Consider the following 26,159-nt stretch of genomic DNA (forward strand, 5'->3'; position numbering starts at 1 on the left):
TCTTATGTGTAGAATTTTATTCTCCACTACATCTTTTTCGCCATTACTAATCATACGTAGTTGGCTATGAATACTTAGAAAAAAGCCATCCAGTCAAATTTACGCAAAAAAAAAAAAAAAAAAAAAGTTTGTTAATAAAAAAATATCAAATTTATACCTGGGAAATAAAAACGTAATATTTTTAATCTTTAATTCAATAATAGAATAAACTCATTTTTTTTTTTTCAAACTTTAGAGTCTGCAACCTTGAATTCATATCTATATTATAAAATCATATAATATAAAATTAATTGCATACATTCAAGTTATAAGTTTGATGTCGTCGAATTTAAATTTAAATTATCGTGTCAAATGACGTATTAAAAATCAAAAAGAAGTTCGTTCATATATAAATTTAGTAATATCTATATTATAATCGGACTAAATATTATACTTAAATAAATTTTTTTTTTCAAAACTTAAGTGTTTTAGTTTTTATGACCCACCAATTTCTGTCAGCGAGTGAGATGTTTTAGTCATCCCTAACAACAAATTTTCTTCTGATGTCGTATTTAGTAGAGTAAAAAATTGTTTCAACTGTGATACCTTGGGCTCAACAGAAAAAAAAAAAAGAAAAATATAATAAGCTTTTGTTGTTTCTAGCTTGCTCGAACACTGCAAATATTTTATCGGTACCGGCATATTGGAATGGTAAAAAGTCACATCAATCCGGCACTAATAATTTATTATAGCTTTTAATGTTTACTCGCTCATAAATTTTAAATGATCCAAAATTTCTAAACCCTTTTATCTCTTTTTATGAGCAATTAGAATCTGTAATAAAAATGAGTTCTCAGAACGGTCTTTAGGTTTATTTATTTTGCCATTAAAGAGTAATACAGTCATTACAATATAAATATACAAAAAATATACAAGAAATATACAAAAACATACAAGCATCATGATAGACATGGTACAAATTTACAGTTCATGTTCAAATATGCTGATGAAATTATTTTTATTTTTTTAATAACTTTAAACATAAAAAGTCTTAAAAGAAAACAGTTTTTTTTTTTTTTAATAAAAAAAGGTAAAATAAAAAAATGGGGCATAAAAAAGAAACACTAACGGCTTTGTTAAACTGGTTTATGCTGATGTAAGGTGAAGATGATTTTTTTAAAACTAGTTTCTAAGGTAAGATAGGAAGGCAAATAAGTTGCTAATTGACTTTCATTTTTCTGCAATACTTGCCGGAACAACATTGATTTCCCAAAAGCTATTCAGTCTAAGCCTCAGACAAAGAGTATTTAAGGAAGCTCCTACTAAATGTGAAGGCCAAAAAAAAATCAGAAATGATCGGAAAAAGAGAAGTTATTGCAATTTTACTAAGTTGTGGTTGCCTGTTGACCTACTAAATTGAGTAAATGAGCAGTTAAAAGAAATATACTCGACCAGAAGGTTCAAGATTTTAACACAAATCTACATGCTTTTGCATTTGCAACTTATCTTGCTTGCATTATTGTATTTGGCATTCTGTGACATTAACGGCATCCTTTTTACTTTTTATTACTTCGCCTCCATTTCATGTGTCCCTCATTTCATGTGTCCCTCCATGTCAAGGAATTTAAAAAATTTTTTAACAAAACTTTAAGGCAACATACACCGAAAGATGTAAATTAAACCTCTTCAAACAGAAAGTAGCAGACCGTTTCAACATCTCGATGAAAACTTTAGTTTAATTATGAACACTTGAAATTTAAATTTATTATTTCATTATAAGAATGAGCCTATAAAGCCATTTGAAGACCACACTGGAAAAACAATCAAGCTACATTTTTGCTTTTTTTGTCCCTGTTATATTTGGCTGCAGTTTAACTATATAATAATTGACTATATAACTAGAAAACCGATCAAATTACACAGATATTTAGCTTATCAAATAAGTGAGCTATGATGTGAGCTATGGTGTTTTGAAGTTTAAAATCTAATTTACTCAAAATAATAAAAATGTAGCTTGGTCGTTTTTCCAGTGTGGTCTTCATTTATGTAAAAATGCACGAATCTATGAAGCCATTTATGTTGAAAAAGAAAAAGCTTGATGTTTAAAAAATACTTTCTTTCTAGAAAAATTCAGATTTCAAAAACCAGTTTGGATGTGTGTGATATATATACATACATATATATCTTATAAACATCAAGCTTTTTCTCTTTCAACAAAAATGGCTTCATATATATATATATATATATACAGTGTCCTCAATAAAAAATGGGACAGCATGATTTTTTTAAAAAAAGCAAAAAAAATTAAATTTTTGTCAAATATTTTTTAACTTTTTTTAAAATATGTCAAATAATTACTTCTATTACACAATATTTTTCATTAAAAACAAAAAAAAGTCAATAAAACAGTTAGACTTATAACAAAACAACGGAATTAGTAAAAATCAACTAAAATAGGAAAATTCAACTTTTTTAAAAAAGAATGGTAAAATTGAGTATGTTTTCTAATTTTTTACATCTATGTTGTTTAACATAGAATGCTTTATGCAATTACATTTTCCCTTGATACAACTAAATAGAAATTAAATCAGTTTTAAGCATAATATTCATTTTTAATACTTGGTTGCATAACCTTTTGCATCAATAACCGCTTGGCATCTATAGGGCATGCTTTCAACTAGTTTTGTTAACAAGCTAACTTCCAGTGAGTTCCAACCTTTTAAAAGTGTCAAAAATAATTCATCTTCATTACAAGGTTTTCTGTCTTTTAGTTTAGAATCTAATATAGACCACAGGTTCTCAATTGGATTAAGATCAGGTGATTGTGCCGGCCACTCAAAGGTAGGTATACCAGCCTTTTGTATATATCTTTTATTTTTTTTGCTGTTTGCTTTGGGTCATTGTCTTGCTGAAATATATAGTTTCCATCTGGAAATAGATGTGTTATACTAGGTTTTAATTGGTTAACTAAAATATAATGGTACTTATGTTGATCCATAATTCCTTCAACTCTGTACAAGTTTCCCACACCATGAGCAGCAAATGCACCCCAAACCATGATTTTTTTGTCATGCTTTACTGTGGCACGTGTGCACTCTGGATTATATGGTTCACCTTTTTTTTTCCAAATTCTTCCTCGATTACCATATTGTAGCACAAAAGGTGATTCATCTGTCCATATGACACGTTTCCATTGATCTGAAGTCCAGCTTAAATGATCTCTACACCATTTTAATCTCTTAACACGATTTTTCTCGTTTATAAAAGGCTTTTTTGTTTGCCACCCTGAAGTAAACTCTTCACCTTTCTTTATTCTTGCAACAATTGTATTGTTACATAAGTGTTCAAGGTTTAAATTTTGTTTTATCTGACTCACTGATATCCTACGATTCTTCATCACTTCCCTAACAATCAATCGATCTTCTCTTTCTGTCGTTTTTCGCTTTCTTCCTGACCCTGACTTTCTGCTAATTGAATTTTGAGAAATAAATCTGGACACAACTCTTTGAACTGTAGATTTACCACATCCAACTTGTTTGGAAATTTTACGCAAAGGCCAATCTGCATTGTGCATTTGAATTATTCTTCCTTTATCAAAGTCTGAAACGTGTTTTTTCCTAAGTTGGTAAATATGAATTTTAACTGATAAACAAATGATATAGTTCCAACTAAATACCAAAATACTATAAGTATGAATGTCTTATACCTATTTAATGATTGAATTTTTGTAGTAGTAGAATCAAAAGCATTTAACTTTGCCATTGCTGCCATTTAATTATAATTTCTAATTATATAAAATTGTTAAAAAATTTAATTTAAATAAAATAATATAAACTTTTTTGAGTCAAAATGTCATTTTGAAAAGTTAAAAATAACTTTACTTTGCAAAAAAACAATATAAAATTACATGTAACACTTTATAATGAGGAAAGCTTTAATCGGAAATATAAAATACAATGTTAAAGATACCCTTTTTTACCTGTTGTTAATTTGAGGCCCACGTCCTTTTTTTTCAATTTCTTTTCATTTTAAATATTAAAATAGTGTAAATATATTAAGTATCTAACATTGAAAACCAAAAATTTTTAAACATTTAATGGTACAATCAACTTTACTTTATTATAAAAAATGTATACAATTTTTTCATTTATGTTAGATTTCTAACAATTCTGCAGTTTAGTTGAATTACAAAAGTTAAATCAATTATTTTTGTTTTTTTATTAAATAGTATAGTTCATTATTTGTTCTAATTTTATAATTAAGAAAAAAAAATTTAAAATAATTGATACAACAATGATTTTTATGACTTTTAACAAAAACGTCATGCTGTCCCATTTTTTTTTGAGGACACTGTATATATATATATATATATATATATATATATATATATATATATATATATATATATATATATATATATATATATATATATATATATATATATATATATATATATATATATATATATATATATATATATATATATATATATATATATATATATATATATATATATATATATATATATATATATATATATATATATATATATATATATATATATATATATATATATACTCATCTTCATTATGTGTTACGGCTTATTTAGAGGCCGCGTTTTTTTACGAAATCCGCCAACTCTGAATAACTCAAAAGCTATATATACACTTTGTAACTACAGTTAAACTGACTGTACTGTAAAGGTTGGTACTATGAAATACATTTTACAACTGCAGAGACCTAAAGTTTATTTGAAAATTTTTTTTGATCTCGCAGTCATTTTTGGTTTTGCATTCAACTAACCCAGGTGGTTTCAACTATTCAAAAAAGTCCTCAAAAATGACGTAACTTAACACACATTTATGAAAATAAGTGGATTTGTAGTAAAGAAAGAAATAGTTTAGACTTTTAAATAATGCACATTAAATGCCTTTGTGTTAAAAATAAATAAAAAAAAAAGCGATAAAAAAATGAAAGCTTTTTCCACTTCCTGGAATTACCACTACGGTTCTATTTATCCCATTTTACGGTATTGGACTTATTTTATCAAACTGAATTATTCGTTTTTTTGCCACTTTGTTTTCTTTCTGACTAAGCGCCGAAACCGAATCATTGCCGCTCGACTTTGAATTAAGGCGCAAAACTTACTACCCAAGGGGAAAATAATAAGTTTATGAAATCCACGTGTGTAACTAAAAGATATACTGAAAAAAAAAATCTTTAGTAATATTCTGTAGTAAATTAATAACAAGGGATAAAACAATAAACGTCTTACTAGGAAAAAAATATTTTACCACATATAAAGATTTTAAAAAGTCAAAAAAAAATCATAATTTTATTAGCTTGTCTCATAAAAATATTTTAAGACTCCGAAATATATTTTATTTTACATTGTAAATTTAGATTGACCAATTAGGTAAATGAGTATTAGGCAAATTGTAGAACGTAATCGATTACTTTCTCGTTTACTTTTTTTTCATATAGAAAAAAAAAAAAAAAAAAATCAGCTGCACAGTAAAACCATAGAGTAATTACTATAATTTTATTTTTTAATCCACCTTCTGTTTTTACCTATTAACTATTTTTAACCATCTTCAAAGTCCCTCTTGATAATACAGAGAAAAAAGTACTTATTTCAAAAAAGTAAATAACTGCAGTTTTGTCAAGAAGTTAAATTGGTATCTACATAAATTTACTTAACTAAATTAGTTATGTGTATAGTTATTTAACTACCTAAGTTTTTTGTGTTAATGACATTCTTTTAATTTATAATACATCTTCCATATACTAGCTTAAGTATTGCACTTTTTAAATCTATTTATTTAGTGACTATTGCCAAAATTTAAATAAAATGTGTGTGTACTGTATATAGATAATACTATTTATATACAGTACACACACACACACACACACACACACACACACACACACACACACACACACACACACACACACACACACACACACACACACACACACTCACACAGATGTGTGTGTGTGTGTGTGTATATATATATGTCTTTATATATATATATATATATATATATATATATATATATATATATATATATATATATATATATATATATATATATATATATATATATATATATAGACACATTATTTTTACTATTATTATTATTATTACTATTATTATTATTACTATTATTATTATTATTACTATTATTATTATTACTATTATTATTATTATTTTTACTATTATTATTACTATAGAATCAAACTGATCAATTTTTTTTCTCATCAAGGATTGTTTTTTTAAGAAAACTTGCACTACATACATTTAAAATGCCTGAAACAGAAGAGCAAATATCTGGTAAAAGTTTAATGAATAGTTAAATTAAAAACAACCAAAAAAAAAAAAAAAAACTTTCGTTCAAAAGTAATTATTTGATCTAAATTTTGAAAATTTCAACATTAAGCAGAGAATTCAATTTATATCAAGTACCTTCTAGATTTTTATGGTTTTGGTGAAAAGGAAAATAATAATTGTATAACTATGTTATCATTGCTAAATATGGATCTGTTTTTCACTAGAGTACTTTTTTCACCTTTAACAGTGGTCTAATAAATTCTTTCAATTTTTATAGATAGTATCTTGAAATATGGTTTCACTAGTTTGTTTGGCAAATCATTGTTGACTCATATTCTAGCTAATAAGTCCTCTGGTACAGGTAGAATACTGTGTGCATACCAGGATACATTGTGTATGTTTTATATTTATTTTCTTTTAATGTTTTGATTTTAGGTTTGAATTTTTTTCCTTTCAGATCTTCACTCTTTGTTAAGTTTGTGGATCAAAAAATCTTTAGAAGAACCTTTGACGAGGTATATTCTTTTTTTAAGTTTGTTCTTATTTGAAAAAAAATTTTAATGAACATGGTGTTAAGAGTAGAATTTTGTATTTAATTTTGTCTTATAATTTTGTTTTACATTATCAAATAACTTAAAAATGCAGGAAGATAACCTGGTGACTATATTTTTTTGTTTGTGCCACAAGTAAAGAAATTGTTATTGAGGTTGGAATCACAGCATTGAAGCTTTTTTTACAAGTCAATTGGACCGGTCCACAAGAGTTTAGCTTTAGTATAGAAGAACTCAATGATGTTATTCATTCCCAGGTTTAAAAATAAATTCTTTCAATGTTTAGCAAACTTGTTTACTGACAATTTATTTACAAAGCTATTGAAATTGTTAAATTTCATTTTGTATTAAACTGTACAATTGATATATGTAAAAAATAACATTTACCTCTTTGATATTCATTTGCTGTTTAAAGGGAGTCCTGGTAATTCTCTTAATCTACAAAATGAAATACAAAATTTTTGCTCTGGTCTTATTTTTGTGATGGTAAAATATATTTGTACTATATTTGTTTACTAGTTGTAGTTTTTTTATGCAGGAAATAGTTTCACTTGCAATTGAAGCATTAGAAAAAGACGGAGATGATGTTTACCAACTTGTGCTTCACCCAATCTTGCTATTGATTGCAAAAGTAATTTTGCTGGATTTAAAAATTCTGCTTTCTGATCACATGCTTATATGGTCTGTAAAATGCCTTTTAGCAGTTTTGGATGTAGTTCAAGAAGTTAATGAACAACATTTGAAAATTTTAAATGATCTTTACATGGCAGGTATCAATGTCTTTAATTTAAAAAGCTTCAAAAAAAAGATTTTGAAAGTTTTGCTTTAAAAAAATTAATCATTTTTATCAAAATGCTATATATATATATATATATATATATATATATATATATATATATATATATATATATATATATATATATATATATATATATATATATATATATATATATATGTATATATATATGTATATATATATATATATACATATATACATATATATATATATATATATATATATATTATATATATATATATATATTATATATATATATATATATATATATATTTATATATATATATATATATATAAAAACACACACACACGTATACTTAATGAAGCATACAGTGGTATAAACAATTTTATTATTTGGTTCATTTTCTTTTGTTTTGCCATATTTCTTTGATTTGTTATTTCCTTTGTTGTTTCTTTTTTTCTCAATTTTGTAGTTGATTGCACTGGAAGTTCTTTTTTCTTGCAAACAAAGTATGTGCTCTGCTTATTTTTTAGCGTTTTTTTAAATATTTGATCCTTTTTACATTACTATTAGTGGAAGTATATTGGTGTATATGAATGACACAAAATTGTGCTTTCAAAATCTCATTGTTGAAGACCAATAATTATTTTTGTATGTTTACAAAGTGTGTGCAAAGTTGTGTTTTGTGTTTCTTATATTTAGAGAGTCTCAAGCAGAGTTTTACCTTGATATCTCTCACGCTTTTTTAAAATTGTATGATTTTGATAAGTGCAAGGTAAAAATTAGTTTATTTCTGAGCGCTTACAGAACCACATCTATATTCCTTCAATATTTCCTAAAATGGCAAATGTAATAATATAAATATTTTAAATTAAAATATTTACATTATTGTATAATTAAAATAATGATTTTGTGTTTCATGTTAAGAAAAGCTCTTAATAAATCTTTATGTCTATATTTCTTTGTAAATTTGATTTTAAACTTTTGAAATTTTATTGGGTTAAGGAGTGTCATTCAAAAGTTCAAAAGTTGTTACAGATTGACTTTGCTCTTACAGGTCAGTAAATTCTGTTAGCTGAAAATGTAAATAGAAAAAAACGTAAATAAACCTGTTTGAAGAGTTTTTCTGTCTTGTTGCGTTTTTTAAATTTAGCATCATTGGGTAAAAGAACGAAATTTCAACAAAAAGATCTTCCTCAAATGAGGCTTGATATAAATTTAAATGAAAAGAGAGGTGCGAATAATAATTTTAACGTTTTGTTTGTTTTTTTGTATTTTTTATTTGGTATTTTTTATTTGGTATTTATAAGTTCGTAAAGAACTTCATTGAAAGTCTTTATTTAAATTTTTCAATATATTTCTTCACAAAGTTTTTTTGCTGTTTTATGAATCTAATGAGAATCAGCTTAATAAAATTATTTTTTACTCTACTTATATTATTTGCACTTAAACCTGTTTTATTTAGAGCTTGTAACATCTCATGAAGAAACAATAAAAGATTTGCCAACAGTTAGTGTTTATGAAAAATAAAGCATATTTCAAAAATTCATTTTGCTAATGCATCAGTTCTTTTAATACAAGGCTTTTAGTTTTGTTAAAAATTTTTTTGCTTTTTCTGTTTTGTTTTTTTTTTGTTGTTTTTTTTTTAACATTTTTACATTTTATTCCATTTTAAGGCATAGTATGAGGCATTGATAGCCACAGTGGCCTGGCCACCAAATTTTCCCAGTTACATTTTATGCAGCCTATATCCTCTACTACTCAAAAAATATGCTAATTATGGCAGAGTAGTATTAATTAGTTTAAGAATAATTAATGGCATATATAGTCTAATTTATAGTTTCAGTTCAAAACTTCTTTTGTTGTTTTCATAGAATTACTTCCATCAGACTTACTTCAATCTGGCTCTCAATTAGAATTGAATCAGATGAGGAACATGAGCAAATAAAGTTCATTTATTGGTTTTAGGATGTAACCCTCGATGATGACACTCTGTTACCACATATAAAGTTTGTTGATAAAAGTTCAATGGAGTTTGTAAATCTTCTTCCAATAGATCAAGCATTCATCTTGTCAACTTGGTAAGTAAAAATACTGACATTGGTTGTGAATTTGGCAAAATTTATTGAAATGATAAGTGAAATGTGTGTTGCTGGTTTTGTGGCAAGTAATTAACTTATATTCAGCCTATAAAACATGTTCACTATACTAAAATATAAAAATGGTCAATTGGGTAATATGGGTCTAGTTACCTGTAAGTAAAAGATTCATTGGTTTAATGTAGACTAATAAATAAAGTTAAATTCTTAGTTAGACCCATATCACCTAAACTTCCCCCTTCGTCCCCCTGCATTTTTAATCCATATTAAAAGATAAGCATGTTCAAGAAGTAATAATAATGATAGCGTTAGCAATATTAATGATAATATAATATAGTAAAAACATAAATAAAAATTAAAGCATTTTTATTGCTATAGGAAATTATAGTTCTGTTAAAAAACATGACTAACATGGTCAGAGCTTATTTAAATAAATAATTATCAGGATTTCTGTATTTATAGCATATACCTTCATAAATCTCGACCTCGTGATAAACTTGCTGTTGAAGAAGTGATGCCTTATATAGAAGTAAGACTTTCATTTTTTTTTTTTACATTATTGAAAGTTTATAAAAATGGTTGAAAACTATCAAAGAAATTGTATGATCATTCAAGGGGTAATATGATCTTTCAAAGAATTTGCATTTAACTTTTCTCCAAATATAATACTGTCATTCTGCTGTTATAAATCATTTTAAACATTTGCAATAAATGAACATTTCTAGCAAGGTGTAAATTGTCATGACAGTCTAAGGATACTAAATTATCATTATCATATTATTGCTTGGTGATGTGGGGCAAAACTCCCCTACTAACATATTTTATACAGTTAAATAATATTAATGATATACATAATGTTTTATCTTTTTATATACACTTAACTTTGAAGTACCATTTAAATAAATTTAAAAATACTTGGTTATTGCCTACAGAATACAATAAATATTATAACTTGAGACATCTTGACCCAGCCTTTTAATTAACAATTAATTTATGATATATTTACTTTATATTATCTGTTAATTTTTAATGAAATCAATTTTTTGATGATAAAATTATCAAAACCAGAGATATTTTTAAAAATCTTTTTTTTTTTGTTTGTTTATTAAAGAGTTCATTTTTTTATTAGAACCTTTTTTGTGCATGTGTGACACTTCTCTCTCTCTTTTCTGTTAAGAGTTAATTAATTACAAATTTTTTACTTATATAAAACCCTACCTTAAACCTTTTCATGAAGAATTTAATAATTTTTGAAATAATGCCAAATCTGATCTGGTAAATTTTAGACCAAATGAGCAAGAGAAGTATTCCTAAGAGCGTTACATGGCAAGTTGTTGGTTTAAATAAACAAGGAAACCAATCTAATACTGCTATAGCAAAATTAGTTAGTGTTTCAGAGTGATGCATTTGAATTACATTAAAAATTTTTTAAGAAACTGAGGCTGTCAAAGAATCTCTAAAGTCTTGTAGACCTTCAAAGTGAAAACTGAAATGGACAAAAATGTTGTTGCTGTCTAATTTTTTCCAATTAATTCAGATGACCTTGAATTTGTTCAAGAAGTGTGTGTGGCATGAAATATCTAGTTTAGATGAAAAAAACCAATTTCTTAAGAGGAAGCAGCGCAGCATATTGTCAAAAAACAGCATCACAATCCAAAACTAATCTAAAAGAAATGTTAATCTAAGAAAAAATTTAGTAAAAGGCCAACCCTAAATATGTTTATACATACATTTTAAATGTCTTAGAAACCTTATTACATTTAGAGTGTTTTACAAGCCCCCAAAGAGTGGTCAATTCAGTTTAAAAGTTTATATCTCCGATGTTTACTTGAGTTTGCTAACACTAGAAAAATGGAACGATCTATTTCACAGTTAGAAGAACTGCATAGCACTTATAAAAAAGATGTTCCTGAGGTACATTAATCTTCATATTGTTTTGTATGATTATATATATATACATATGTATATATATATACACATATATATATATATATATATATATATATATATATATATATATATATATATATATATATATATATATATATGTATATATGTATTTATATACATATATATGTAATCATATGTACAGTGGTGGCCAAAAGTCTTGGAACAAAACATTTAACGACCAAAAAAATTTATTTTTGATCTAAAGTATAAATTTTGAAGGTTTGAGGTATATTTTTAAAGAGAATGTTGTTTAAAAAAATACTTAGAACTTATTTATTTTTTTATTTATTTTACTTAAAATATTTACTGTAACATAAAATATGTTGTTCCAAGACTTTTGGCCACCATTGTATATATATGTATATATATACATATATATGCTTATATATACATATATATACATATACATATATATATATATATATATATATATATATATATATATATATATATATATATATATATATATATATATATATATATATATATATATATATATATATACACACACACACATAAATCTTAAATTTCTGTTTTTTTATTATAATGATATTTACTAATGATTTTTTGTTTAATTTAAAAGGCAAAAGAAAGACAAATTCTTATGCAGAGTATTGGTTTGCAGCCTATCTGGATGTGTGAGGTACAGTGTTTCTTACCTGGGTATAACCTTGCCTGTTACCCAGGGTAGTTTGATTTTTTTCTTACCTGTTACCTTGTTAATCTTTCCAAATTACCCAGTAATTTTACAAGTAATTTTAAATTTTGTAAATTTTTAAAAATTATTTTTATAAATAACATTTTTTTGCTATGATCAACTTTAATTAGTGGAGGACTTTAAATGACATGAAAAAAACTTTATAATATAATTCCAACTTAATGACATTTATTGAGGTTTAATATTCCATCCCATAGCTGTAATATAAGTACTAACATAATGTAAACAAACCAAAATTGAGATTTTCAGCATGTAAAGGAATTATTAAGTATTCAAATTTTAAAATATTTTAATCTATTTGTTAACATTATTGTTTAACAAATAATTAGTTTTTAAAATATGCATAGTTATTACACAAAATTGCTGTTTGTCATATAATTATTATTAACATCATTATCATATTTAATAGAAAAAATTTTAAAATAAAATTCTTATGCCTTCAAGCAAAGTACAAGATTCAAGATAAATTTTGCTACGAGAAAGATCAGTCACTAGTAAACCAATCAACACCAAAGTTCAAAGGTTTCTGGTATTGATGGTTTCTTAAAGAAAGGCTTAAAACCTCTAAGTAAGAAGATTAGCAAATTGGTTGCAGTTGACGGCCTAAGTTTTCAAACAATTTGTAAATAGTGTTACACTTTGCCAAAATGTCCACAAAATGTCAGGGATTAATTTATGACAGTATGGTAAATCTATCACCATTATTGAGCAAGAAATTTGAGAGGTTCACAAAGGAGCTCATTTTTCTATGATTTTTTAAAATTAAATTGATGATGTAACTGATGAGGAAATTGATTATGATGAAACATAGGAGGAATCTGATTAACCAGACAGCGAGTTGAACCTGGTTTCTGATATATTATATTGAGTTGAACCTGGTTTCTGATATATTATATTGAGTTGAACCTGGTTTCTTATATATATATTAGTGCAGTTGTTACTAAGATTCATAAAATTTTTAAAGTCTTCAGAATCATACCTTTTTTAAAGTCTTCAAAATCATAACTTTGCTTTGATTGTAATGCATCAGTTTTACAAAAAAATTATTAGAAAAATGTAATTTAAAGGTAAAACTTTTTCATTTTCTTCTGTTAAATACTTTACTGTTTTTTTTTAAAATCTAAAATGACTAATTTCATGCTTCACGGCTTATTTAATAGTTTTCTGCTATAATGCTGAGAATAAGTAATTGATAAATTTATCCAGTTAATACCCAGATAAATTTAAAGTATCCTATTACCCAAGTAAATGCTTTTTGCTGGGAATTGTAAAAACCTATTAAAAAGGGAAATATTTATATTATAAATGTTTTTGTAATTGTTTGTATTGTAAAACAATACAATTACAAAAACTTTATTAAACAAGTTGAATGAATAATTGAAGTAACTAAGGCATGAATATCACCAAAATGTCTGCTGCGACGAAACTCTGATTATCTTCAGAACTTTGAAGTTTTTATTTTTATTTTCATTCAAGCGAGGTATTTTTTTTTTTCTAAGTAGTTTTCTAAGTAGTTTTTATGTTGGACTTTTTTTTTAAAAAAAAAAAGAAATAATAGTTTTAACTTAATTTTTAAACTGTAAAACTTTTTGACAGTAAAATCTTTAAACAGTTGAAATAGAACTATTTAAATAAAGGAAAATTTCTATTTTTTTTTTTTTTTTTAAACTCTTAGGTAAAATGTATTATAGATAAAAACGGTGCATTAATAATGTCTTGTATTAGGTCTCATATCATAACGTAGGTAAGCTTGTCATAACGTAGGTAAGCTTTTCATAACGTAGGTAAACTTGTTATAACGTAAATAAACTTGTCATAACGTAGGTAAGCTTGTCATGGACTCTTAGAGTCCTTGAGCTTCACATTTTTTAATATTATTTCTGTGAAAGAACTTTAATGAAAATCAAACAATTAGAAAAAACTTTTCGTAAAAAGAGACTAAAGATTTAAGTATGAAGTGATGAAATCTTTGAGACTTTTGTGGCAAAATTTTTGTTGTCATTGCACGCTTACTGTAAACTTAGCATAAAGTTTTTTTTTTCTCTTTAAGCAATCTCAAGCCCAGCTCCTTTTATCCTGTGGATTTGTAGATAGTGCACTTGAAATTTTCTTACGTTTGCATTTATGGGACGATGTGATTGTATGCTATCAACGGCTTGGAAAACATGGGAAAGCAGAGGCAGTAATTCGCAACCAGTTAGCTATCAGAGAAACAGCCACATTATGGTGTCTTCTTGGTGATGCAACAATGGTAAATATAAGTATAATGTTCACACTTAGCTAGTTTTAATGGATAACAAAGATAGTAGCTTTTTTATCAATATGTATATATATATATATATATATATATATATATATATATATATATATATATATATATATATATATATATATATATATATATATATATATATATATATATATATACACACACATGCATACATACATACATACATACATACATACATACATACATACATACATACATACATACATACATACATACATACATACATACATACATACACCTATATTGTAAATTAAAAAAAAGACAGGATATTAAAATTTTATTTACTACTATTTTTTCAATTTTATGTATTGATGTCTTTGAAGATTAGTATTACAAGAATTTTATATTTTTATATTTTTCCTGCTGAAAGGTTTTTGCATTTGGATTTAAATATTTACTAAAAATATTAGGATACTCAATATTATGAAAAAGCTTGGGAAGTTTCTAACCATCGTAGTGCTCGGTCACAGCGCTCAATTGGACTTTCTTTCCTGCGTAAACAAATGTTTACAGAGGCTATACCTTACCTTCAAAAATCTCTGGAGTTAAATTGTTTACAACCAAACATAGCATTTTCTCTGGGTTGTTCTTGCATGGCAACAAATCAGCTTGATTTGGCATCTAAAGCGCTACAACAGTGTTGCTCTTTGGATCCAGATAATTCTCAGGCATGGAATAATCTTGCATCATCCTTTATTAGAATGAATCAAATTCAAAAAGCTTTCAGAGCCCTCAAGGAAGCTACACGACTGTCTTATGATAACTGGAAAATATGGGAAAACTTTCTGCTAGTTAGTCAAAACAATTTATTTTTTAGTATTTGTTCATAGTATAAAGAATTTGATATCAACTGGATTTTTCTATTTCAATTTTTTATTTTCTAGTTCTACATTATATTTATGATAGGTTTCAACTGACCTTGGATCCTTTGAAGATTCTATAAACTGTGTGAACCGTCTTGTTGATCTCAAAAGGAAAACTATTGACACAGAGGTTTTTATGCTTATTGTCATCATCATTATGATCATCGTCATCATGGTCATGATGATGATGATGATCATCATCATCATAATCAGGATCATCATGATCATGATCATGATGATCATCATAGTCATCATGATCATCATGATCATCATGATGATAATGGTCATCATGATCATAAAGATCATTGTATTTACTATCATCTTTTTTTCTAAAATCTAGGTACTAAGAATTTTGGTAGATGTTGTACTGGATAAAGTTGAAGACAAAAATGGTCTGAAAGGTTAGAGAATTTTATTAGCATGTGTGACCAAGAGATTTGTGAAAATAAACCTATGGATAAAAGAAAGTAACTCTGCTCTTTATTTTTATATTAACTATCATCCATAATTGTTTGAATTAAGTTTTTAAAAAATTTTTTAAATAACTTTAAGACAAAAGTTTACAAAGTCTGCGTTCATACTGTTTCAAGTAGATATTCTCAGTTTGCTCTTTTAATAAACAATCATAAATCTTGCATTTATCAAATCTAATAATTATGTTAGCATAATACAACAATACTATAATAAAAACTTTTATTATCAAATTTCGTTGTGTGGATGTGAAAGTTGGATCAATACAAATACAAAGATGATGTAAAAATACAAATAAAATGTAATAGACTGTATGCTGATGATAACCTACCTGTTACTTGGAATTTAATGCACAGCAATGACCCAATGCATACTGTAAGATCTGTAAAATCCTAGCTTAAGGAAAATAAAGTTAATGTTCTAGCCCTGAAATTCTGATCTGAATCCGATCAAGAGGTTATGGAACAATATTGGACTTTATAAAATAAGCAAATATGCAGTTTTAATGAGTTTTGTGGAAAGTTCAATAACTCTGGAATGCCACTACTGTTGAATGATGTCAAAACCTTTTTATGAGTATGCCATCATGATGTGATGATTTTGACCAGCGGACCAATATTATACCAGGACATAGCTTCCCAAAACTTAATATTACCCCCACCTTGCTTCACCATCTTTAGAGAAGACAATAAAGTCTTCTTGCTTAATAGGACGCCTAACATATACTTTTACATCAGACTTGAAGAGAACAAACTTGGATTCATCAGTCCATAAAACGTTTATCCGAAAGGAAATATTTTTATTTAAAAGCATTGCAAACCTTACGTGCTTTAGTTGATTGGTTTTTGAAACAAGGGGTCTCTTCTTTTTTATAAAAAGCCTCCGCAGCGGCTTTCGAAATTTATCACCAGTGGTATTTTATTTTTCAATTTGTTTTTAACAGTTTTGAACCCATTTTCTAGATCACCCTAGTTGATGTGAACTTTGAGAAAAGTTAAGCCCATTTAATATATATTTAAAATTTTTTTTCTTTTTTCTACAAAATAATGCCTGTTTTACTGAATGTTCAATTAAAGAAAATTAAATCCACATTATAACTAATATTTACAATTACTTGTATAGATATAAACTAATAAAGAATAAGGGCTACCCAAGAAAATTTTAATGTAAGTTTAAATGTTTTGATGCAAGCCATAAAAAGAATTTTTTCTCTTATGGTATATAGCTTATAAATAGAAATTAACATTATATTTTTTAAAATTTTCCTAATAATTAAAGAAATTAGCTCTAATGATTAAAGCGTTAGGTGTGCTATTTATGTGATCACCACTGTATATACACACACAGTATTCTATTATGTTAAATTAAATATTACAAAGTAAAAGAAGATTTGTAGTCTCTGGAAAATTGGAATAAATGTCCTGGAAATTTACTTCTAATACTTTTTGGACACCATGTATATTAACAACTATGAAAATGTAAAGCAGTTATAGTCACTAAGGGCAAATGATAAATTGATTCATATTACATTAATAAATATCTAAATGTTTTTCAATTTTAATTTGCCACCTCTCCCCCCCCCTTCCTCACCTCTCATTTTTAAGTAAAACTTTGACAAGTAATGTCATTCAAAAAATGTTTTGTTTGTGTTTAATATTTTGAGTGTATGTATGTATGTATTTATGTATGTATGTATGTATGTATGTATGTATGTATGTATGTATGTATGTATGTATGTATGTATGTATGTATGTATGTATGTATGTACATACGTACGTACGTACGTACATACGTTTGTACGTACGTACATACGTACGTACATATGTATGTTTGTATGTATGTATGTATGTATGTATGTATGTATGTATGTATGTATGTATGTATGTATGTATGTATGTATGTATGTATGTATGTATGTATGTATGTATGCATGCATGTATGTACGCATGCATGCATGGATGTATATAAGTTTATACCTACATTCAGATATGCACTCTTATATAGGTCATACAAGTGATTTTATCAAATTTATTTTTAGCGGATCGATTAAAAGATAGGCTGCAGAAAATGTTTGCTCATGTTACTTCACAGGTAGTTGTACTTTTCTTTAACAAAACCTTTTACATATGCTTATAATACAACCTGTTACATATGCTTATGTAAACATATTTAACAGGTAATAATGCTTTTTTAAATTCTAATAATGTGTTAAAGTGTAACAAGTAGTATTATATAATGCAGCTTGTTACATTTTTACTGGAATTTAAAAAAGTAAACAACAGTTGTTTTATAATTTTCTATAAATTTTTCATAAATTCATAAAAAATGGCTAAATTATTTTATGTACTTATAACAGTGGTTAACACTTATGTCAAAACACATAATAGTCAACTAAGTTTGATCTTAAATGATGTGTAAAAATTGGAAATCCATATTTGTAAAAGTTTGGTATTAAAAGAATTTTGAAGGTACTTTATGAGTGTTTGAAAAGTAGGAAAATTGAATTTTAGCAATCAATCTGAATCAAAAAATCAATCTGGATGTTTTTATATATACAGGCTGAATTTTTCGTAGCCATCTAAAATATTTAGGACCTTAAGAGATTTAAAGGATAAGCAAGAATTTATAAACAAGTGTTAATTATAATGACTTATTTACTGCACAAAGTATGCCAAAAAAGGTAGAGGTTGACTCATGGATTAACTGCACACTGGATCTTTCAATTCAGGAGAAACTTCCTGCTCTTGGATCCACAAGGTAGTGTGTGTACAAGCAGAAAATTGAGGATAAAATGGTGAGAGGATCTGTAAAGAAGAATTCTTGTTCTTTTCATGCAAAGTATTTTTTTGGGGTATTGATAACTACATGCTACGATCACATTGGCTGATGTATTTGTGACTTTTTTTTTTTTAAGATTTATGATGCTAGCATCAACACTCATTACATTCACACTCATTACCTTTACTAGCATCAACACTCATTACCTTGCAGCTGCATCCTTACCTCATCACCTTAAGAATAAAAAAAGAAGGGAAAAAGTTTTTATGAGGCTGATATATCTTAGTTAAAAGTAGAGAAAACAGGGGAAGTGTTGTGAACAAATCCTAAAATGTCCTGGTCTAAGTACTAAATTTTCATTAGGCAATATGTTAAACAAGCAAAGTACTTCAGATGAAACATCTTGCTTCTGAGATGATTTTTTTTTCTTTCAACAACATGAAAAGAGGTTTTTAATACCAGAGAAAATGAAAACTTATCTTGTGTCATATTTGTCCATCAATGCATCAATGTTCTTTAATTTCTAAATTATAAATAAAATTTTATTTGAATTTAAATTTAATTAGTTAAAAAGTAGCACAGGTTTCACATCTGGATTTTCTTCATGAGTTTTATTGAAATAAATTTAAAATAAATTGAATATAAATCTTTAACTTATCAAGTACTTTTGTATATATCATCCTCTCCATTATTTCAGTATTGTATATATCATCCTCTCCATTATTTCAGTATTGTATATATCATCCTCTCCATTATATTTACTGATTTTAATCATTAGCAAAATAGTGTGGAAGTGCTTTTACATTTTCAATTAAATACTAAAATAAAAAACTTAATTTCAAATTATTTCTTTAAACTATAAAATTAAAATTGCAACTGTTTGTAATTTATTCAATTAAAAAAATTAGAGTTGAGTTTCAATCTTAGAAATATATTAATAAATAGTTTTAGAATAATAAATAATATAAAAATTAAAATATGTTAAATAATTAAATATAATAAATAATAAGATGATATAATAATTAAAATATATTAATAGTTAAAATATAATGAATAAAATATAATATAATGATGTAATTAATAATAACAATAATAATTAAAATATATGGTTTTAGAAATATAGTAATAAAGAATTTTAGAAATGTTGTAATGAATAATTAGTAGTAAAAACTTATCGATAAACACTCTTAATAATTTTTATCTTTTTTGATTCTGATCCTTTCCATCAATTCATCTCATCCTTTCCATCAATTCATCTCATCTTTCCCAGTTTTAGCATTCAAAAAATGTAAAAAAAATATAAAAATCAAAAAAAAAAGATAAGTTTTTTTCTCAATATGTTATAATTACTTACTTTGACTTATTGTCTTGTGTTTTCACCAGTATAACTTAGATATTCAAATGAAAGCCTATAGGAACATCTCATAATACAAAAAGACCTAACATATCTACATATTCATGAAAAAGTAGGTATTTTTCACTATTATAGATTCAGTAAAAACATTTTTTACCTAAATACAAAATCTCTCACCTAAATGCAAAATTTCTTACCTAAATATACAATCTCTTACACAAATGCAAAATCTCTTACACAAGTACACAATCTCTTATACAAGTTAGTACACCCTTAGTTACAAGATGCAATGTTATCATTACAAATACTTTACAACTATCCTACTGTTACTTATTGTTAGCTTGGGTATATAGCTGTCATTTTATTTTGTAAATTTACCTTGAAAAAAATCAGTAAGTTTTCAAAGCATGTTGAGAAAAAAAAGTGTTTTCATTTTTTTAAAACTTTGATTTTTTGGAATTATGTAGTCAAATAATTACAGTTTAAAATAGTTTTTTACATAGCTCATGTTACATTTTAACCTTTAAATATGCATGCTTTGTTTTAAAAATGTCTAAAATATTCCAATCTTTAGTTGACTCATTTTTTTTTACGTTAAAAAAAATCATATTTTCTAAATATGGTTGATTTTACGAAAAGTTTCTCCATTGAAACCTATCGATTGCTACAAATTAATTGCTACAAATGGAATAAAAAATAAGCAAGAACTTCAAAATTTTAAATGTTTGAGTTTTAGCATAAAATCTTAAATATGATTAAAATAAATGTGATCAATAAAAATTCAGATATATAGATTCATATAGATACTTATAGCATATATATATATATATATATATATATATATATATATATATATATATATATATATATATATATATATATATATATATATATATATATATAATGTACCTTGTAATTACAGTTGGGTTTTTTAAGTGGGGATTAACTGACAACAACAGACTGGTATTTACATTTATGAAGACTAATATATGCCAATTTACCAAACTAAAATACCGAATTTTTGAAGAGGTAAGGTGGGTTACGCTCTTCTTATAATTGCCCTTAACCATAGGTATTGACAAAAAATGAAGTTTGTTAGGATATTTAGCAAAATAACAATCCAAATTACACAACGGTTTCTTTCCAGTACTTCAAATAAAAATCTTGATTAGCCACCTTCACCATCAGATCTCAACTTTATAAACAGGAGGGCTAGGCACAGTCTCATAATGTCAGGCATGCCCAGAAGAAACAATAGTAGACATACAAAGATTTGATTTTAGAATCCTTTGAATAAAATTTTGAGTTGAATTTTTAGTTTTTCCTTTGGATTTTCTAAAAGTGTTTCTTTCAAATTTATATTTTTATAAATACCAAAAAACTTATTGAAAAAAATAGTTTATATACTTGGATTGAGTTTTTATAATCATAATTTATTATCATAGTGCTATTTATTTTTTCATTTCCAATGCTGTAGATCAAGTTTTGACTGAAGAAGTTCAAATGAATCTTATTTTACTCTAGATAACAAGTGATCCATATGTTTGGGAAAGCTACGCCAGACTGACTCTATTTGAGGCAAACCTTGAGCAGCAAGAGAAGGTTTTTTTAAATTCTAAATCTTTTTTTTTTTTTTTTTCCTTATATCCTGGCATACAGATCTACCTTTTTTGACTAAACATAACCTTAAAAGGGTCTTAAACAGTGTAAAATTAAATTTGATTTAAGATTATATTTAGATGTATGTCCTTAAGTATTTATCCACCAAATCTATTGAAAAAGCCTATAAAACTGATTAATTTTTTTTACTAATTATGGTGTGAAATTATGTGAAACTATGCTGAAACACTTAAGAAACAGCATAAAATGTTTAATGTGAGTTATGTTATGTGTATAATTATGATGTTATGCATATAATTATGATGCTATGTGTATAATTATGATGTTATGCGTATAATTATGGTGTGTGTATAGTTATATCAGAGGTAAACTGAACTGTTTGGATTTTAATGAAGTTAATTTTTTTTTAAGGCGTTAGATTTTCTTTACAAATCACATCGGTGCTTTACACAGCACACTGAGTGGGAAAAAAACGAGAAAGAACTGGGAGCAGTTATTAGAGTTACAAGAAAGTTGATGAAAGGTGGCAGTTGTACTTTTTAATGGTTTCTGTCTCGAGATATTTTGCTGTTTCAAAATGAGTAAAATGTTTCATAATAGTATTAGTACAGTATCGGACAAAACATGGTGGCCAAACTCAAATTTAGAACAAAAGTTGATCAAAAACTAAAAAAAACTAATAAAACAATTGAACATATTATTTTTTATGCAGTTTATTATGTTCTTAACAAAACTTAAAACTTTTGAATCATACTAAGAATCACTAAAAAATTTTTAAAACACATTTTCCCTAACAGACTACATTTTTCTTCGGACAAAACAAGGTGGACATTCAAAAAATTGATTGAAAATTCAAAAAAATTCAAAAATAAACTTATTATTTTTCAAAAAACTTCAAAAGTTAACTTAATATTTGGTAGGACCTCCTTTACTTTTAATTACTGCTTTCATTCTTCGAGGCATAGACTCAATGAGTCAACAATTCTCATATCAATCTCTCGCCAGGCCTTCTCGATTTGTTCAAATAATTCCTCACTGGTCTTCACATTTGCATGCTCAATCTTATTGTCAATTATTTCCCACAAATTTTCTATGGGATTCAAGTCAGGGCTTTGTTCAGGCCACTCCATTATGGTGATATTCTTGTCCTTAAACCATTGTTTTACAATTTTTGACTTACAATGTTTGGGATCATTGCCCTGTTGAAAAATCCATTTTAGGGGCATCTCCCATTCACCATGTGGTGACATAACATCTTCCATTATATCTTTGTAAACAAAGCGGTCCATAATTCCATTAATTTTGTGAATAGGACCAGTTCCTAGTGCTGAGAAACATCCCCAAACCATAGCAGATGTTCCATTCTTAACACTCTTCTTGGTATATTTAGTATTGAGTCTGTTGTTCTTTGGTCTCCAGACTTGCTTCTTGCCGTCGCTTCCAATAAGGTTATATTTTGATTCATCACTAAAAAGTATGTTTTTCCACTGGTCCACAGTCCAATTTTGGTGTGTTTCAGCAAACGCAAGTCTTAGCTTTCTATTTTTAAAAGAAGTTAGTGGTTTCTTAGCAGGCATTCGAGAAAATAATTTTGCTTCGTTAGCTCTTCGTCGCACTGTGCAATTAGAGATATGTAGTTCAAGTTTTTCGGTTAATTTTGTGGATGACAAAAATGGATCTTTTTTAAGCTCTTTAACAATTATTCAATCTAGTCTTTGTGATGTTTTTCTTGGATGTCCGCCCCGATGGTTTGTTTTAAAGCAGTCATGAGATCCAAATGATTTGACAGTTTTGCTTACAGTCGATTTAGCTATATTATACTTTCTACAAATTTCAGTTTTTTAGACGTTTTCCGCTTTTAAAATCTTTAAACCCTTAACTGTGGCGTAATTTTAAAAATCGCTTTGTTATTTACGGCAAAATATTTTTGTTAACGATTTCTTTAAACTGTTTAATTAATTTTCCGAATCAGTTCCAAAATGCGGAAATATCCGTCAGACACATATAAGCCTACAGTTCCAATAAACGGATATATCCGTCAGACACACGAAGAGCTACACCCTTGAAAGGTGGATATATCCATCAGACACAGTTAAGGGGTTAATAATATTTTCACGTAAAACACTTCCTAATTTGTTGTAAGCCATTTTAAGTTACAATTTACTCCATATTCACAAGTTAAATCTATTTTTAGTTTAATTGAAAAAATAATTGGCCAGACGTTCCAAAATCTATTTTATTATTTTAGAGTAATGTTATGATATAAGTGAAAACAAAAGAATACGGTAAATTGAATAAAGACAATCAAATCTTATAAAAAAAACTTCGTTTTGATTTGGCCACCTTGTCCAAGAAAAAATGTTGTTTGTTGAGAAAAATGTGTTATAAATTATTTTTGTGATTCTTAGTATGATTCAAACGTTTTAAATTTTGTTAAGAACATAATAAACTACATAGAAAACAATATCTTCAATTGTTTTACTAGTTCTTTTTAGTTTTTGATCAACTTTTGTTCTAAATTTGAGTTTGTCCACCATGTTTTGTCCAATACTGTAAATATTAGTAAAATAGTAAGTTTATTAACAATTGTAAGAGTTGACAGTAATACTTCTATTGATTGATACTTTTATATTCATCTGCTTTAGTTACAAGAGATGTTTGTATGGCTACTGAGCTCAAAGCTAGGGCCGTAACATTATATACAACCTCCAAAATGTGTATTACAAATCTGTCTCTTAGATTAAAGGTAACGGTAAATGACCTAAAAGTTAATTTAAAATAGTCAGAAAAACTACATCCTATAAAGTTGTAATAAAGGAGTATGAAATAAACAATAAGCACCCATTTCAGAGAAGTTTAACAACTTTTTTATATGTGTTTACTTAATCCCTACATCAAAGATTATGTCCTGTAAAATCCATTAATTATTTAATTATATTATTAACATTTTTATTTGTTATTTATAAAAGGACAAATAAAAAATAACTTACCTTTTTTTTTTTTTTTTTTTTTTACCTTTAGAAAGCATTTACTGACATAAATAACCACCCACTTGAAACAGTCCAACCATATATCATGGAACTGGATGAAAATGTGAATGAGTTACAGCAACTCTTGCATGCTTTGTGATGGATATGAACTGTGATGTGTGCTGTGATTGATGCTGTTGCATTTTTGTTTTATTAATGGTTTCTTTATCATAAATGATTTTAAATACTGAAAGTTGTTTGATGACCAATTCAAGAATTGGCAATCATGTTTTTTTAAAGACCTATTTGAATTAAACTAATTTTTACTTAGAACAAATATTTAAAGAAATAATTCATTTTAAAGCTGATATTTTGTTGTGTATATAATAATAAAGCTTATTGAATTAATGTTTAAAGAATATTAGGCAAAATATTGGGTAGGCCATTGAGTGATTGCGTTTTTTTCAATCTAATTAAAATTAACTGTCATTGAAAATTCATGTGACAGTAAAAATTTATTGAATAATTTATTGTGCATTTTGTTCAATGATCTTTTTGCCATTTTTCAGGCAAATTAAACAAATTTTCCATTTGAGTTTAATTTTTCTTACACTTTTGTCAATTTTTTTCATCGTAGGTAATTATCATTTGGAAAAAAAACAAACTGCTTTTAACATCATAGAAAATCAAAATTTCCCCAAATAAAATATTCTTTATTACATATTAGCAACATGCTGCATCTAAAGAAAAAAAGAACTATACAATAAAATACTGAAGAAAAAAATTATGAAAGAAATAAAATTTGAACAAATAATAAAAGATAAAATTGAAATATAAAAACTTGAGCTTTTTAGATTTACATTCAGTACAACTTGTCAATATTTATTGTCACTGGGCTCATCAACCACATCTTATTGTGATGCACCACAATGAGATGGGAGATTCTTTCATTTTTCAGAACTGGTGAGTGTGTCAACTCCTCTTTAAATGATTTTTATAATTCATGAAGTATATTCATCACAACAGACAGGTTTTACTCATCTTCAATAATTGTAATCGTATCATCTACTTTTTTCAGGTCAACCTCTTTCAAAGCAGCTTTGATTACTTCCACAAAGAATTCTTCAATAGTATATATTGAGTAACATGATATGACAAATGAATCATATGTTACATGTACATATCATTCAATAGTCATATTATGTTACTCAAAAATATCAATTTTTATTAGCTAATTTTAATTTACATTCTCACAAAGCACTTTGAAGATGCTGACCATGTAATTAAAAACATCAATAAAACAATCTTCAACAACTGCTCTGGTTAAGTAAGACAACTCAAGCAAACTAGAAACTAATACCACAGTAAAATTATTGATATCCTTTATAGATTCTCTTGTTAGATTATAAGTTAAAAAAAAAAGAGAAT

At 26.3% G+C, this 26,159-nt stretch overlaps 2 protein-coding genes across 5 annotated transcripts; one reads left to right on the forward strand and one right to left on the reverse strand.

Moving 5' to 3' along the window:
- Positions 1-2,605: 2,605 nt before the first annotated feature.
- LOC149889338 (uncharacterized) lies at positions 2,606-4,017 on the reverse strand. 2 transcript variants are annotated; one of them, XM_090085325.1, is made up of 3 exons: positions 3,959-4,017; positions 3,686-3,763; positions 2,606-3,596 (listed from the first exon to the last, which is right to left on the reverse strand). In XM_090085325.1, the coding sequence occupies exons 2-3, from the start codon at positions 3,748-3,750 to the stop codon at positions 2,759-2,761; spliced, it is 903 nt and encodes a 300-aa protein (XP_089941451.1). In that variant the 5' UTR covers positions 3,751-3,763; positions 3,959-4,017; the 3' UTR covers positions 2,606-2,758. The 2 variants fall into 2 exon arrangements, with proteins under 2 accessions (XP_089941451.1, XP_089941450.1); XM_090085324.1 differs by lacking the exon at positions 3,959-4,017 and having other exon boundaries at positions 3,686-3,870.
- On the forward strand, positions 2,749-25,099 carry LOC145183312 (tetratricopeptide repeat protein 27-like). Of its 3 annotated transcripts, none has more exons than XM_090085290.1 (24): positions 2,749-2,820; positions 6,246-6,313; positions 6,588-6,671; positions 6,768-6,825; positions 6,998-7,118; positions 7,400-7,631; positions 8,092-8,128; positions 8,322-8,394; positions 8,625-8,676; positions 8,773-8,853; positions 9,085-9,128; positions 9,588-9,700; positions 10,181-10,247; positions 11,483-11,632; positions 12,252-12,311; positions 14,437-14,637; positions 15,087-15,467; positions 15,583-15,669; positions 15,880-15,940; positions 18,049-18,101; positions 21,667-21,744; positions 22,174-22,285; positions 24,408-24,508; positions 24,784-25,099. In XM_090085290.1, exons 2-24 carry the CDS (start codon positions 6,286-6,288, stop codon positions 24,889-24,891), a joined length of 2,382 nt encoding a protein of 793 aa, XP_089941416.1. In that variant the 5' UTR covers positions 2,749-2,820; positions 6,246-6,285; the 3' UTR covers positions 24,892-25,099. The 3 variants fall into 3 exon arrangements, with proteins under 3 accessions (XP_089941416.1, XP_089941417.1, XP_089941418.1); XM_090085291.1 differs by lacking the exon at positions 2,749-2,820 and adding an exon at positions 5,629-5,657; XM_090085292.1 differs by lacking the exon at positions 2,749-2,820 and having other exon boundaries at positions 7,003-7,118.
- Positions 25,100-26,159: the final 1,060 nt, after the last annotated feature.

Source organism: Hydra viridissima, unplaced genomic scaffold (genome assembly GCF_058129835.1).
Source record: "Hydra viridissima isolate aposymbiotic clone 2 unplaced genomic scaffold, HvirCarnegie_v1 scaffold_4, whole genome shotgun sequence".
NCBI classification, from domain to species: domain Eukaryota; kingdom Metazoa; phylum Cnidaria; class Hydrozoa; order Anthoathecata; family Hydridae; genus Hydra; species Hydra viridissima.